Genomic DNA, 16702 nt, shown 5'->3' with positions numbered 1-16702 from the left:
ACGCACACGCACACGCACACGCGTTCGGAAACAGCCCCTCCGAGGCGGGCTGCAAGCGATTCACACCGGCGCGGCGGGGGCGCACCCCCAGCGGGGACACGGGGCCCCGCGCTCCAGGCTGCGCCCCGTTTCAGCGGAGCCGCGCTGTCAGGCCGGGCGGCGATGCGACGCCCACTATTGGGATCCCCACTTTATAGTGTGCACCGCGGCGGCGGCGGCGGCGGCGCTGGTGGTGGGCGCGGGGGGGTCACCAACTGCGAGTGGCCGGGGGTGCAGTGGGTGGGGGCGCGAGTCGAGGAGCGGCGCGGGCCAATATGCAAAGATTGCTCCTCGGTGGAGCGCTCGGGCTCGTCGCCGCCTGTGCATCTTCCACGTCTGGCCTACAGACCTAATTCCAACTCGAGATGTCGTTTGATGAAATTCGATCTTCGTGGTTTAAATGCCTTTCGACGGGGAAGGGGTGTGTGTGTGGGGGGGGGGGGACCGATTTCACGTTTGCGACCGTTAAAAAGAAAAAAAAAAAACACATACACACATGCAAAAAAAAAAAAAACACAAACTCGGTGCAGGATCTGTGAAACCGACATGGAACACGCCGCGCACGGATCCCAGCCATTGTCCCCAACACACGCACACGCGCACACACAGACACACACGCACATAAACACACGGGGAGGCTGGGGGGAGGGGAGCCAGACGCGGATATAGACCGACAGGAGTCAAAGCGAGTCAAGTTAACGCTTTCTCCGCCCCCGTCCACAAGTACCCCCTCCTCCTCCTCCCCATCCTCCTCCCCATCCTCCTCCCCACCCTCCTCCTCCTGCCCCTCCCCCCGCGTTAATTAATTCCAAACAAAGCAAGCCAATCCAGGGATGCATCATTATTTTCAAGCAGAGGGAGGCGAGGGGCATGCATTTTTTTTAATCGATTTATTTATTTGGGGGACGTTAATTCTCGGTCCGAGGGCCGATTTTCAAACCTTTTGCAAAGCGCGGCTCCATTGTTCGCCGGGCGCGCAGGCCCCGCCCCCTGCTTTGTGTGCGGCGCGCGGATTGGCCGGTGCGCGCGGGGGCCGCGTCAGCGCCCGCGAGCCCATTCATCTGTGCACTTGGGCGTTGGACCCCGCATCTTATTAGCAACCAGGGAGATTTCTCCATTTTCCTCTTGTCTACGGTGCGGCTACAAATCTGGGATTTTTTTTTTTTATTACTTCTTTTTTTTTTTTTTTTTTTAAAGAAAGGCTACACTTGGGCTCCTTTTTTCGTGCTCGACTCTTTTCCTCCCCCTTTTTTTTTTTTTTTTTTTTTCCCTCCCTCCTGCGCTGCTGCTTTTTTAGCTCTCGGACTTCAGGTTTTTTTACCCGGAGTGTATTTAGTCGGTTCTGTCCTGTCCTCTCCGCCACCCCCACTCCCCCCTCCCTCCCTCCGGGGTGTGTGCCGCTGCCGCCGCCGCTGCCGCCGCCGCTCGCCCCGTCGTTGCACCAACCGGAGGCTCTTTGTTTCCCCCCCTTGGATCTGTTGAGTTTCTTTGTTGAAGAAGCCAGCATGGGTGCCCAGTTCTCCAAGACCGCCGCCAAGGGAGAGGCCGCCGCCGAGAGGCCCGGGGACGCGGCCGTGGCCTCGTCGCCCTCCAAAGCGAACGGCCAGGTAACGTCCACCTGGGATGCGGGCGGCCGTCCCCGGCGTCCCCGGCCGGCCCCGACGCTTCTCCTCCGCTCGGGGTCGCGCCCGGGGCGCCTTCGGCGGAGGGAGGCGCGCGGCCGCGTTCCGCCGGGAAAGTTGGCTGGGAGGCGGCCGCCTGAATTGTCAGCTCGTCCTGGGGGGCGGCGGGGGGCGGCGGGGGGCGGAGGCGGGCTGCCCGGGCGACCCCGGCCACTTGTCGTGCAGCCGCGAGCTGAGAAGTGCGAAGTGTCTAAAATGGCGTGTTTGGAGCTTGGAACGTGACGAGCTAGGTGCTGCCCCCCCCCCCGCCCCGGCCAGGTCGCGTGTGCGCTCGGTGGACACAAAGGTGTCGGGCCGGCCCCCGCGTTTGCGCTCCGGATTGGGTCGCTCTCGACGTGGCCGGGTGGCGTGATGGGGCTGCCAGGCCAGGGGGCCGGGGAGGGCCGCTCATTGTGCGCCCGGGCGGCGCGCGGCTCCCGGAGCGCGGGGCCGGGGGCTCCCCGGGAGGCTTTCCCGCGGGCCTGCGTCCTGCCTTCCGCACCCACCCGGCCTGGGCACGGCGTCCCCGGGGAGGGAGGGCTCCGCGGGTCCTTGCGGAGCCGGTGCCCACGGGCCGGGGCGGGCCGGGGCTGCTGGTGCGCGCGGCGCCGCCGGGACCCGAGGGGGGAGACCGCAGCTCCCGGGGGGGGAGGCCGTGCACCCTGCTCCGGGGGGAAGCCGCAGCTCCGGGGGGAGGCCGTGCACCCCGCTCCCGGGGGTAGGCAGGTGGGCGCGCGAGGCCGGCCACGGGCGGCTGCTCCGCCAGCGCCGGCGCCCACCACGCCTCTTTTCCTAGAGCGGAGGCCGGTGGCTTCGCCTCCTCCGCCCTAGTGGGCGGGCGAGCTCGGCCGAGGGGCTCGGAACCCGTGGAACGTGCAGAAGGAGCCGCCGTGGCGCGCCCGGCCCCGCCGACCCGAGGGGGGTGGGCGCGGAAGCCGAGGCCCGACCCCCGCGACAGGCGCGGACCCGGAGGCCGCGGGGCCGCCCGAGCTTTGTTTGCGGGCTCCGGGCTGCGCGCTCCGGGCCCGGGGGCGCCGCGGCCGGCGGGCAGGGCCGGGCTGGGCAGGGCGGGGGACCCCGCGGCCCCGCCCCTCGCTCGCGCCCGCCCGCGCCCAGCCCCGCGCCGTGGAGCGGCAGCGCCCCCTGGCGCCCCCGAGCCCTGCGGGGCGGAGGCCCGTGCGCGCGCAGGCCGGGCTGCTGGCTGGAGGCCGCGCGCGGCGCCCCCGGGGGCTCGGGGTTTGGACGCCCTCCAGGGCGTGGGGCCCGGGGACCGCGCGGCCGGGCTCGGGGCCTGCGCCCTAACGGCGCCCCGAGCATCGTGTGTTACGTGGCTCTTGTTCGTGCGGAGCCCGGGAGGCGGGGGCTGCGGTGGGCGATGCGCCGCTCCCCGTGCGCGGCCCGGGCGCCGTGGGACCGTAGGGCGTCTGCCCGGCGCTCCCGGCCGCCGCCGCGTCTCCAGGGCGCCGCCCCGGCCCTGCCCCGGCTCCGCGGAGGGTGCTCATCTGGGCCGGCGACGCCGCCTCCCCGGGGCCGGGTGCAGGGCCTCCCCGAAGCGGGATGCACGGCCTCCGCGGGGCGGGGTGCACGGTCTCCCCCCGGGGCCGGGTGCACGGCCTCCCCTCGGAGCGGGGTGCACGGCCTCTCCCCGGGAGCAGGGTGCACGGTCTCCCCCCACACCCCGGAGTGGGGTGCACGGCCTCCCTGGAGCTGGGTGCAGGACCTCCCCGGAGTGGGGTGCACGGCCGCCCTGGGGCCGGGGTGACAGCCTCCCCAGAGCGGGGTGTACGGCCTTTCCTCGGGAGCAGGGTGCACCGCCTCCCTCCTGGGGCGGGGTGCAGGGCTTCCCTGGAGCTGGGTGCAGGACCTCCCCCCACCCCGGGGCGGGGTGCACGGCCTCTCTCCGGAGAGGGGTGCACAGCCACACCCCCCTCCCAGCAGGGTGCACGCTCCCCCTGGAGCAGGGTGCACGGCCTCCCCCCCACCCCAGCAGGGTGCAGGGTCTCCCTGGAGCGGGGTGCACGGCCTTCCCTCCCCAGCAGGGTGCACGCCCCCTCCCCCCCAGCGGGGCGCAGGGCCTTCCCCCCCGCGGAGCAGGATGCACGCCCCCCCCAGCTGGGTGCACGGGCCCCCCGCAGCAGGGTGCACGCCCCCCTCCCCCGCAGCGGGGCGCACGGCCTTCCCCCCGCCCCCCGTAGGGTGCAGGCCCCGTCCCCCCATCCCCCAGCGGGGCGCGGGGCGCGGGGCCTCCGGGTGCCGCCCGAGTGACGCTGCCGCCTTGTGTGCCCGCAGGAGAACGGCCACGTGAAGGTGAACGGGGACGCGTCCCCCGCGGCCGCCGAGCCGGGCGCCAAGGAGGAGCTGCAGGCCAACGGCAGCGCCCCGGCCGCCGACAAGGAGGAGCCCGCGGCCGCGGGGAGCGGGGCGCCGGCCGCCGAGCAGGAGGAGCCGCCCGCCGACCGCGAGGCCGCCCCCGCCCCCGCCCCCGCCGCCGCCGCCCCCGCCGCGCCCGCCGCGCCCGCCGACAGGGAGCCCGAGGCCGAGGCCGCCGAGCCGGGGTCGCCGGGGTCGCCGGCGGCCGCCGAGGGGGAGGCCGCGTCCGCCGCGTCGTCCACGTCGTCGCCCAAGGCGGAGGATGGCGCCGCGCCCTCGCCCAGCGGGGAGACCCCGAAAAAAAAAAAGAAGCGCTTCTCCTTCAAGAAGTCCTTCAAGCTGAGCGGCTTCTCCTTCAAGAAGAACAAGAAGGAGGCGGGCGAGGCGGAGGCCGAGGCGGCGGGGGGCGCGCCCGCAGACGGCCGCAAGGACGAGGCCGCCGAGCCGGGCGCGCAGGCGCAGGCGCAGCCGCAGGCGCAGGTGCAGGCGCAGGTGCAGGCGCAGGTGCAGGCGGCCGAGGCCGCGGAGGCCGCGGGGGAGGCCGCGGAGGCCGCCGAGCCCCGGGCGGCTGAGCAGGCGGCGGCCGGCGGCCCGCAGGAGGCCCAGCCCCGCGACGCCGCCCCGCCCGAGCAGCCGCCCGCCGCCGCGGGGCCCGGGGAGGCCGCCGAGCCCGGGGAGGCCGCGGGGGAGGCCGCGGGGGAGGCCGCGGAGGCGCCGGCCGCGGGCCCCGAGCAGGAGGCGGCGGCGGGCTCGGCCTCGGCCGCGGAGGAGGCGGCGGCGGGCTCGGCCTCGGCCTCGGCCACGGCGGCCGCGTCCTCGCAGGAGCCCCAGCCCGAGTGCAGTCCGGAAGGCCCCCCGGCGGAGGCGGCCGAGTAGAGGCGCGGAGCGCCGAGCCGACCCGAGAACTCTTCTCCCCCGCCCCCACCCCCCGTTCGTTTGTTGGAGTGGTGCCAGGTACTGGTTTTGGAGAACTCGTCTACAACCAGGGATTGATTTTTAAAGATGTCTTTTTTTTTTTTTTTTGATTTTACCTTTTTTTTTTTTTTTAATGCAGCAAATTCTGTTCCCCCCTCCTCCCTCCCCCCCCCCACAGATCCCATCTCAGATCATTCTGTTACCACCATTCCAACAGGTTGAGGAGCGCTTAAGCCACCTTCCTCCGCCTTGTGTGTCTCTTTCGTTTTTTTTTTTTTTTTATTGTTTTTTTTTTTTGCATCAGTATTAATGTTTTTTGCATACTTTGCATCTTTATTCAAAAATGTAAACTTTCTTTGTCAATCTATGGACATGCCCATATATGAAGGAGATGGGTGGGTCAAAAGGGATATCAGATGAAGTGATAGGGGCCACGAAGGGGAAATCTCCAGTGGTGCGTGACATTGCCAAGAACAATGTACCACTAGAAGCGATGGTGTAAAGGCTTAGTCTTTTTTTTTTTTTTTTAAAGAAAAGTTATTACAATGTATTTTGTGAGGCAGGTTTACAACACTACAAGTCTTGACTAAGAAGGAAAGGAAAAAGAAAAAAAAAAAAACACCAATACCCAGATTTAAAAAAAAAAAAAAGATCATAGTCTTAGGAGTTCATTTAAACCATAGGAACTTTTCACTTATCTCATGTTAGCTGTACCAGTCAGTGATTAAGTAGAACTACAAGTTGTATAGGCTTTATTGTTTATTGCTGGTTTATGACCTTAATAAAGTGTAATTATGTATTACCAGCAGGGTGTTTTTAACTGTGACTATTGTATAAAAACAAATCTTGATATCCAGAAGCACATGAAGTTTGCAACTCTCCACCCTGCCCATTTTTGTAAAACTGCAGTCATCTTGGACCTTTTAAACACAAATTTTAAACTCAACCAAGCTGTGATAAGTGGAATGGTTACTGTTTATACTGTGGTATGTTTTTGATTACAGCAGACAATGCTTTCTTTTCCAGTCGTCTTTGAGAATAAAGGAAAAAAAAAATCTTCAGATGCAATGGTTTTGTGTAGCATCTTGTCTATCATGTTTTGTAAATACTGGAGAAGCTTTGACCAATTTGACTTAGAGATGGAATGTAACTTTGCTTACAAAAATTGCTATTAAACTCCTGCTTAAGGTGTTCTAATTTTCTGTGAGCACACTAAAAGCGAAAAATAAATGTGAATAAAATGTACAAATCTGTTGTGTTTATTTATGTTCTGATAAAGTACCGAGACCTCTAGGTCTCAAGGATAGTTTTGAGGAACATCTCGCATGCCATCAAGAGTAAATTTTCTTGTGGTTTGTAATCTGAAGTTTTCCAGACTCTGAAATTCATAATCAGCAGTGTCAGATTACACGCAGGAAGGAGTCAACAGCCTTCCGTGTCTGTTACCATTTACCTGCATTGACGTTGAGTTTTCATTTAAAAAATTCAACAGTTATTTTTATGGTAGTTATATAGCATGTCAGAATGAACCATTTAATACAAAAGTGGTGTGACCCCCCCCCCCCAAGACCATTTAAATGTCATGTGAAAATCTCGTAAAGTATGTTTTCGGTCATGCCTGTCCAGAAACCTGAGCGAGAGTCTATTTAATCCGAACTGCAGACGGGCCACAAAAGTGGCCAAATGTGTTTCAGAAATTGATGGTGTATTACCTGCCATTGTAATTGATTAGTGCTTGGCTGATTTCCAAATACTGCTTAGATTATGTGTTATACCTTAGGAAAACAGGCTTATGTAAAGAAGTGATGGTGGTGAATGGGCAATGTTGTCAGTTTATGGGCCTTTAGTACTTGCCTCAATTCGATAGTTGCGAGTGGTTGTTGTTGTTTTTTTTTTTTTAATCAGTAGTGTGTTAGTCTCTTGTTACTCAAAGGGAAAAGATAGAGAATGATGCTTCCTTCTATAGTGATGATCCTTAACCAGTTTCACCTTTGCTCTTACCACCGCATAACTGGATTTTTTTTTTTTCTTCACTGGATCCTAAACTGGATTGAATTTGAAGGTATAAAGGTGTGTATCAGGTACCATTACTTCATGAAATGGCGAAGGAAAATAGTTGACGCACACCTCTGCTGTTTTTGAGCAGCACGCCTTGTGTAGGGTTCACGGTGGGACTGAACCACATTTGTGACAACCGAGCGCCAAATCTTAAACTCCTTAGAAAGGTACATTAGCTTTTGACATGTGCTAATAATTGGAAGAGTAGATCATATATGATAGTCCATGACCTCTCCTTACCAAATACCCTCCCCACTACTACAAATAGCATTTGGAAAAGTATGTACTTTTAGTTGGGGTGTGTTGGTCTTGAAGGATGTTTGAAAGTTAAAAGTCAAATCTGGTAACCAAAGGACTGCTTTATAGGGTCTTTCCAACCTCACCAACTTTTTCTCAAATGCCTGCTTGGCCAAGTACAGGGCCTAGTATGTGGGAGGACTCAAAAAAATTGATTTAAAAAATTAACTCGTGAGTAGTCAAAAATACTGTGTAGCCAACTATATTGCTAGGCTTGGGTTCTTTTGTTTTGTTTTTGTTTTTGTTTTTTAACAGCTGGAATTAAGATGCATTATTTTGATTTTAATTGCCTAAAACACTTTGGGTGGTATTGATGGAGTGGTGGATTTTCCACCAAGCGATTAAATGAAATTTGACATATACCTTTTCATCCAAAGTTTTGTACATCACATTGTTTTCTAATGGAAAAATGTTAATATGGCTTTTTTGTATTACTAACAATAGCTTTGAGATTAAGGAAAAATAAATAACTCTTGTACAGTTCAGTATTGTTTATTAAATCTGTATCGGCAGTATGTATAATGGCATTTGCTATGGTTATAAGATACTTCCTCTGGATTATAATAATCATTTGATTCAATTCCTATTGCTTGTAAAATAAAGTTTTACCGGTTGATATAATCAAGCTTGCTAAAATAGGATTTTTTACAAACTTAATTTTAAAATGCAAATTTTAGAGAAAAACTTAAAATTTTAAGGGTTGATGGTAAGTATTAACTATTACTCCATTTAAGGGATTTGGAAGGTATGCTTGACATTATATTTAGGATATATAATCATATCCCCTGAAGGTGAGTTCTCTGTTAACAAGTCCACAAACATCGTGCTGATAGGTCTTGATAATATGTTTGGGAAAGAATGCAGTGTATCTACATATTCCTCTCATGTATATAAACAATAAAATAAAATTTGGGGAAAAGGTGCTTTTTGCATTCACATACTTTGGGAAGGGGGCCCGTAGTTTAACATAGTTAAATTTGCTTTCAAAATTAAGTAATTGGTTAAGTGACAGGGCTACTAGCTTTTATCTTTCCTTTCATCATTCACTGCAATTTTGAGCATTTTTTCCCCTTTCCACTTCCCAGCCATATGAAAGCGCTTAAAGCAGGATGTATCAAACATGAATCTTAAAATGCTTTCAGTCCGTAGATATTCCAGTCCTTGCTGGGGATTCAGGTTGCCAGCACCCTTTACATCCAACAGTGCCATTTTAAAAATGGGAAAGAAATACTATATTTTTTTATGTATATTGTATTTTACTTTATGTACCTGAAAAGAGTGAGAAATAACTGATCCCTAAGATACTTCTATCTACAGTTCCTCTCAACTGCACAACAGCACCCTTTTTTTTTTTTTTTTTTTAACAGCAACTTTTTAAAATTTTATTTTTAAGTAATCTCCACCCAACCTGGAGCTGGAACTCAGAACCCCAAGATCAAGAGTCACATGCTTTACAGACTGAGCCCACCAGGTGCCCCTCAACAGCAACTTTAAAACAAAAGCAAAACCCCCCGCCATAAGATCTAGGGGTTGCAAGTATTTAATTACTGCAAAATTTCTAGGAATCCTAATAATCTCAGTTCTAGTGTTTTGCTAAAATTAGAATATAAGACTTTTTTTAAGTAGGACTGGTAATTGAAAAATAGGTATCTTTGTCCATTGCTGTTAATTACAACTTCCCTCATTTCTGGGAAAGGTGAGAGGCGGCAGGACTACCTGTCACTTATACTTCAATACAACACATTTCCTTTGAATCCGTTACGTTAGCATTACAGGCTGTCTTCCTAACAAGCGGGACGCTGTTCCTTAGGTTTGAAATGTAAGGGACTGGATGTGGTGCTACAATTCTATACCTGTGTACTGGGGTGGGGCGGGGGGGGAGCGATTCTTGGGGAGAGTTACAAATTGGCCGTGTAAGAAAGCTCTCAAAGCAAGCCTTAGGTCAAACGATATACCCATATTTTGGAAAGCACCAACCAATAGAAATAGAATGAGAGCCACATGTGACTTTAAACTTTTTTTTAGTAATCATATTAAAAAAAAAACAAAGATCAAGCATGAAACCAATAACCCCAGGATCCTTTACATGTAATCCACACCAAACTTAGTGACATATTTCACTTTTTTTTTTTTTTCTTACCAAGTCTGTGGAATCCGGTGTATTTTACACTGACCACACACCTCGGTTTGGAGCGGTCACATTTCCAGTGTCCTCTGGTCACATGCGGCTACCACACTGGAGAGCACAGGTGTGAAGAGCCAGCGTCTGGGAGTGCAGGAGGGAGGAGGCGTGTCGGGGACAGACTTGGCAAAGTGGGGCTTACGTGATGAATTTCATGAGCTTCAGGGGTCTAGCTTCTGAGCTAACATGGAAGGGTTTTTTTTTTCTAAATTCCAAACCGTTTTAAGCAGTTAATACGGCATTGGTGTTATCGATAAACGTGAGATTCCGAATGGGCTTGGTGTAGGCCGAACCGTGTGCCCTCCCCCTGCCCCGGGTCGGGTTGCGGCACTAACCCCCAGCACTTGAGAATGTGGCTGTATTCGGAGACAGGCTCTTTAAGGAGGTCACTAAGTTCAAAAGACGGTGTTAGGGGACCCAACATGACCGGTGACCTTCGAAGAAGAAATAGATTGCCCACACTGGGGACACCAGGGGTGCATGCCCATGGAGGGGAAAGATCATGAGAAGACACAATGAAAAAGCGGCCAAGGACACAGGCCTCCCGAGACTATCGGCACCTTGATTTTGGATTTTCAGCCTCCACAACAGAGAAAAGAAATATCTGTTGTTGAAGCCCCCCAGCCTGGGGTACTCTGTTAGGGGAGCCCTAGGAAACCGCTGCAGGACTCCTTGGTGGGAGGGGAAAGATGGTCTCTACCCGAGGATGTAAAGAATTCTGCAGGCTTGCTTTTGCTCTTGCCTCCAATGGAAAAGAAACTGCTTTCTAGCCTGAAAATTTTATTATTGTCGTTATTGTTCCCTGAGAAAAGAGAGAAATGGTAGTTTAAAAATTAGAAAGGTGGATTATAGGGCTATCTTAATCATTAATGAGTTGATAAAATAAGATCTCTGGAACACAAACCATAAAAAAAAAAAAAAAGGAATCGTCTAAAAACACTACATAATGTTATATCTGAATTTATCCATCTCTACTTTCCCTTGCGATTTACTTGTACAAGAAACTGAGTTATTTGTTCATTAGTATCCAGAGTATGGATTTTGCTGATTGCACGCCACGCTGTCATTTAATACGTTACTTTGTCTTTCCTGTGTTTCTTGTAGTTTTTGTAAGTTGATCAATAGATGTTGAGGTTGATCAGATTCAGATTTACAGGGCTACATCACAGGCGATGTTCTGTTTCTATCAGGAGGCATACAATGTTCATCATTTCTCTTTTTGTGATCTTTAAAGCCATTGATTTTTGCTTAAATCCATTAATTAATATAAAGTGGCCAAATGGTGTTATTCTAATTGTTATTCCCTTTTCACCTATTTGTTCAGTTATATCTATAAAGAGAAAGTTTCCTTCAGCAACCTTTTGGTTGTCCATCGGTTGTCCTTTCTTCATGGAAAGTCAGGATAAATGTTTAATTCTTTCCCTTTATTTACTGATTTTCAGAATAATGAGTTGGTTCCCTAATACCCTCCCAAGGTACCAATGATGGTATTGGTTTGATTAAATCAAACTTCCTTAAGTAACATAAGCGATGCTTAAATTGGCTCATGGTAGATTATGCTTTAAAGGTATAGAATTCAATAAATGAAATCAGTTTATATTTTATTAAGATGCTACTTGAGAATGTGCTAAAAGATAGATGGAACTCAATATTTATTTTACTCAAATGGAATGGGTTTACAGACTTGCATGCTGGCACATCCCTCATTTCAGTTGGGGTTTCATGCCGAGAAGCCGTCTGTTTATACAATTTCAAAGAAATGGGAGGCGTTGCAATTTTTTTCTTACCCTCTAATTACCGCTGTATAATCATATTTAAATGTCATCAAAACATATCAACATAACACCTTACCCATATAGTAAGAAAAATGTCTGGAAATTTATGAGTTTGAGGAGACTCAGCAATCCCCAGTCCCACAGACGTACGTGCTGTCGCTCGAGCAAGCCGGGCCCTAAACAGAACAAGGCGTGAGCAGGATTTACTAAGTTCACCAGCAAAATTCCAGAACTTCTATCCTGGTATCTGTGTCAGTGAAACTGGTCATTTTTAAAGAAAAAAAATATACTCGTTGTATAGCCCAGAGGCTCCAATGGCAGGATTAATTCACGGCTTTTATGAAGAAGTTCTCAAGAGGTTGAATTTAAGTGACTGTAAGGTCGAGTTCTTTTCTAAGCAAACTACCAACTAGGGCTACTTCTTCTAATGTTTTTTAAAAAATTGGCAAGCATTGGATGAGGCAATAGATCCGTAGGCAATGTTATCCGTAGATAACATTTTAATAGATTTGCAGATGCTCAGTGAAATTGTAAAGGAAAAGGAGCCTACGGACTCGGTCGGGTATATTATAAAATATTAATTATTAACTAGAAAAATGAATTATCTCGACAAGGGTCATTTTCCTCTGTCTTTAGTGTGCTAACCAGTTCATGAATTGGATTACCGTAGTACAAAGAATGGCCTATTTTTCCTTTTCTCATATGCTTCCTGATATTTTAAAAGGATTCGTTATTGCCAAGAATTTTGACACTTCTTAAATGAGAATTTTAAGTTTTTTAATGTAGTGGTACGTAGCTTCTAAATTTAAGATTCTATGCAGTCCAGAGCTGAAACTTATCAGAATTCCAATGATGAATTTATTGAAAACTAACCAAAAATATGCAAATACCAGAGTTTCCTCTGAACAATAATGAAAGTTATTATTCAAATCTCTTGAGAAAAAAGCTGCATTTTTTAGCATTCTTACACAGAGCACAAACATTCTTCACGCTTACTAATGCTTAGTAAACCAAGAAGAAGTTCATATACAGTCAGTAACAAAGCAGTCACGGTTAAGAGCAAATGAAGAGTATTTCTTGTGAAGCATTTCTGCCCTAACTCCTTGAGACTTAAAACACAGAATAAGCATATTTACTGAGGAAATGCAGGGGTTTTTTTTTGTTTGTTTAGATCAAGAAGACCTGTTAAAACTAGTTGTTCATAAAGCATGCTGTTCATCCCTACTTTCTCACTGTCCTGAACTCTAATTTTGTTATCCAAAGTATAATTACAAGTAATAAATACATATTTCATATATATAAATAAATGTATAGATAAAAATTAATAATGGAGTACACATTCATATTTATGCCTGATTTGATATATACTTTATAAGCACATAAATATATTTTATAGTGGTATGTATTTAATATAAATATATGTCTAATATATTATAAAATCAGGCATAAATATGAATGGGTGCTATTATTTAATATTAAAAATTCTAAACAAAAGTCCTCTATTTTCAATTTTCTCACCTCCCTTATTTGCTCCTTAAAGTCCTTAGAAAATATTATGTCTTCCATTTGCTTCCTAAGGTCATAGAGAACAGCGGTTGAATAAGGTTTTAGATTTGGTTAAAGGAGGGTATTTTGACCAGAAGTTGATTTCACTCAAGATTCTCTGTGTGAAAATCTTTAATTTGGTTTTGCCACTCATTAATTTCTCATAACATGTAGTTACAATAATAATCATCATGCACGTCTGACCTACAATAAAAAGAAACAGGCAGAGTAGAGATGACTGACTCTTCTCTCTTTTTTGTTCTTTTATAGATCTTAGACTTGTGATTATAATGTTTTTGCCTAATGAAAGTACAAGAATGAAGTCGTGATTAGGCACTCGGGTGTTGGAGTCAAGATCCGGCTCTACCTCGTGCAAACTTTTTATGATATTAGGTGCATTACTTCATCGAGGTGAGCCTCAGTGTTCTCATGTATTAAATGGGAATAAAAAGAATGCCAGTTACTAGCAGTGAATACACCTAGTGTTGTGTCTGGCATTTGAGAGAGAGGTAGTCAGTGAATAGTTGCGATTATTTACTTCATGGTTTCTGCACTTTTTGGTTCAAAATTGAGTAATGTACCTTAGATCCTATGCTGGTACCCTGTAAGCATTTGCAATATGTTTGAATGAAGATGTTTTAGATAAATATTTCTTTTTAAAGGACAGATTTCTACTTAAGAACCTGCCATACTTCGTTTTTAATTTTAGCAAACTTTTGTTGAACACCTAATATGTTCGAGGAGAAGGACTGCAATTTTGAAACATTTCCTATAAGAATATGCTGCGTGCCTAGAGTCTGTTCTGGTGGGAAAATCGCAAGTCAGAAATAATGCCGATGCTACCACTAATAACCTATAATGTGATTTTTTTAAATGCCAAATGCATTTCATTATCGTATATTCTTGATTAGACATTAGATGAGGACAAATCAAATATAATTAAAAAACAATCCTCGGTATATCTTTTAAATTTCCATGTCAGCTTTATATTTTAATAAGATTGTTATAAATAGCAGGAAAAAATAAACATAAAATACCAAAGATGCATATTCAGGTTATCTAGTGTCAGATTATAAGGGACCTGAAAACTCAGTGGTATAAAACAACAATAATTTGTTTTTTCTTTTTTATTTTTTTTTTATTTTTTTTTTTTATTTGTGATAGTCACAGAGAGAGAGAGAGAGAATGAGGCAGAGACACAGGCAGAGGGAGAAGCAGGCTCCATGCACCGGGAGCCTGACGTGGGATTCGATCCCGGGTCTCCAGGATCGCGCCCTGGGCCAAAGGCAGGCGCCAAACCGCTGCGCCACCCAGGGATCCCTGTTTTTTCTTTTTTAAAGCTTTATTGACGTATAAGTGACATACAATAAGGCGTGCACAGTTAAAGGACATACTTTGATAGGCACACGTATGTACACACCTGTGAAACCCTCCCCAGAATCAAGGTAACGTCACATCCATGAAGGTTCTGCAGGTCAGGGATTAGAGCAGACCCGGCAGGGACAGCTTGTCTCCCAGGCGTGACGTTGGTGGCTTCCAGCTGGGGTTGCTGGAAGAGCTGGAGGCCGCTGGGGTAGCTAGACTGGGCCCATATGTCGGAGATCTTCAGTCTTCTTCCTGGGGTATTGGTTATAGGATCGGAAGGCCTAAGATGGGCCCTTGACCCTGGTCCTGGTGCCTGGGCTGGGGTGTCTGGAAGAGGAGCCACCCAGCAGGCCCTCCCTGCGCCCACCCCACGGCTGTCTCAGGTAGTCGGCCTTGCGGCCCAGCCGCTGGCTGCTCCCACCCGGGAGCTTCAAGAGACTGTTCCAGGGGACAGGAAGGGGAAGCTGCCAATCTCGTAGGGCCCGGTCTCACAAACTGGCACCGCTCACTTCCACTCCACTTTTCTCGGTCACGGAACCCAGTCTTCTAGGGAAGAAGGACGGGGACACCACCTTTCGGTGGGAGAACTGTCAAAGACATTTCTACCCGTCTCTAAATCACTACAGCACGTGTTGCATATGCCATGTTCCTGATTAAAAGAAAACTTCGAATTGAAAGTATGAATAAACAATTTGGGGGTGGGGGGGTCACAAGGCAGGGGGAGGGGAAGGAATGGAAGACCTGCCAAATCCTTTGTCTTCATTGCTCCTTATCAAGCAATGTTCTTCAAATAACCTGGAGCTATTATGCCCCAATATTGTATAAGTGGGTGCATTTGGATATAAATACATACGATCGAGTAATACAGTAAGTACTATTGGTTTTTATTATAGAATATTGTGTTATTATTTATTTTATTTGTTGACTTGAGAGACTGAGCTATCACAAGCAGGGGAGAAGGGCAGAGGGAGAGGCAGGCTCCCTGCGGGGAGCCCGATGGGGGACTCGATCCCAGGACCCCGGATAACGCCCTGAGCCAAAGGCAGACACTCAAGATCAGAGCCACCCAGGAGCCCCAATATTATTCACTTAATGGTATATTTTAGCTATATAAATGATCAAGATCCAAAAATCACTGAGACACAATTAAGCAAGTGAAACCATTTGAGATGGACACATCAGCTCCTGTTTTTTTTATTTTCTTAAGGCGTTACACTATTGGGAATCTACTCTGCTTTATTTCCCTTTGTAAGAATTCCTTTTTCTTTTTTTTTTTTTTTTTTTCTTTTCAGCTGGTTGGGGTAGGGGCAGTGGCATAAGGGGTGGAGAGGATTACAGCTCTCCAAACGGATGTGTTGTACTTTAACAAGCTTCACTAGAGATCATTTCAAATCGATGGTGTCCTATTTTCTGAATAAATATAATCTGCTACAAGGCTAGCATATTGAAGAAGTCTCATTAAGCCATATGTATTTAAATATAAAGATATATATACTTATATATATATTTCATATATAATAAATATATATTATATATATATATTTTAATACAGTCAGCCACTACATGAAAAATGTGTACATTTAGCATAAAAACCAGCAACCAACATTTTGGTTGGCGAAATATACCAACTAAACGTAACCCCCGCGGGAGAATATCTGTATTGCAGTGTTTTTGAGAAACACAAGGGAAAGCCAGTGTGTAAACACAGTTCACCCAAGGAAAGGGGGTACCTGATTCATTTGAGGGGGATTAAATGATTAAATAAGTGTATTAATCATTATATGTAATATTTCTATTAACAGGGAAGTGGCCATACTTGGAAAGAAAGAATGACCTCATGTCATCCTTTTTTGGTTCCTCTCAACCATGGCTCATCTCAAGTAATATTTCAGGGTATTTTTTTTTTTTAAGTTTTGCACTGTACATTGATTCCTAAAACACCTCTTCTTTGGACTGAAGCACACAGGAATGAGAAGAAGCAAGATAACATGTATTCCCCTAGTCCGAGAGATTACAAAGAAACACTAAAAATGTTATTCACCTGGAATACCAGACTTAGAGCCGCGACCACGGGGCAAAGTTTTGATCACTAGATAAATCTGAAGGTGATTTATAGAAGCAGGCAGTGTCTGTTGAGGAATAGAGTTTCAGGCAGTGACGTTCCTTGGGAGAATAGAGGCAGGACCCCAAGCAAGCAATGACAGCAACAAGTTTCCTTTGTTTTAAGTATGTTTTATATTTGCTTACAGAATGTTTAAAACATACTTCACATCTGTTTTTTAAGACTTTCATATCAGGTTTTTTTGGTTTGTTTTTTTTTTCCTTTTCTAAGTCAGTGTGTGTACAGAGTCAGACCACCACCAAGAAGTTAGGAGATCGTGTAACCAGTGTGAAAAGCAATTAAAATTAATTATCGTATAGAGGTTAGATAAGGTTAAAGGATCTACCCACCCACCCGCATTCCAGACCTCTGGTAGAGGTCTCTGTGTGCAGGG

At 48.5% G+C, this 16702-nt stretch overlaps 1 protein-coding gene across 2 annotated transcripts; it reads left to right on the top strand.

Annotated features, from left to right (window-relative positions):
• The first annotated feature begins 253 nt into the window (after window positions 1-253).
• Window positions 254-7961, top strand: MARCKS (myristoylated alanine rich protein kinase C substrate). Of its 2 annotated transcripts, none has more exons than XM_072831696.1 (2): window positions 254-1646; window positions 3990-7961. In XM_072831696.1, the coding sequence occupies exons 1-2, from the start codon at window positions 1545-1547 to the stop codon at window positions 4944-4946; spliced, it is 1059 nt and encodes a 352-aa protein (XP_072687797.1). In that variant the 5' UTR covers window positions 254-1544; the 3' UTR covers window positions 4947-7961. The 2 variants fall into 2 exon arrangements, with proteins under 2 accessions (XP_072687797.1, XP_072687796.1); XM_072831695.1 differs by lacking the exon at window positions 254-1646 and adding an exon at window positions 2945-3458.
• The last annotated feature ends 8741 nt before the right edge of the window (window positions 7962-16702 follow it).

Source organism: Canis lupus, chromosome 7, assembly GCF_048164855.1.
Source record: "Canis lupus baileyi chromosome 7, mCanLup2.hap1, whole genome shotgun sequence".
In the NCBI taxonomy this organism is placed as follows: domain Eukaryota; kingdom Metazoa; phylum Chordata; class Mammalia; order Carnivora; family Canidae; genus Canis; species Canis lupus.
This window is presented reverse-complemented; position numbering and strand designations above follow the sequence as displayed.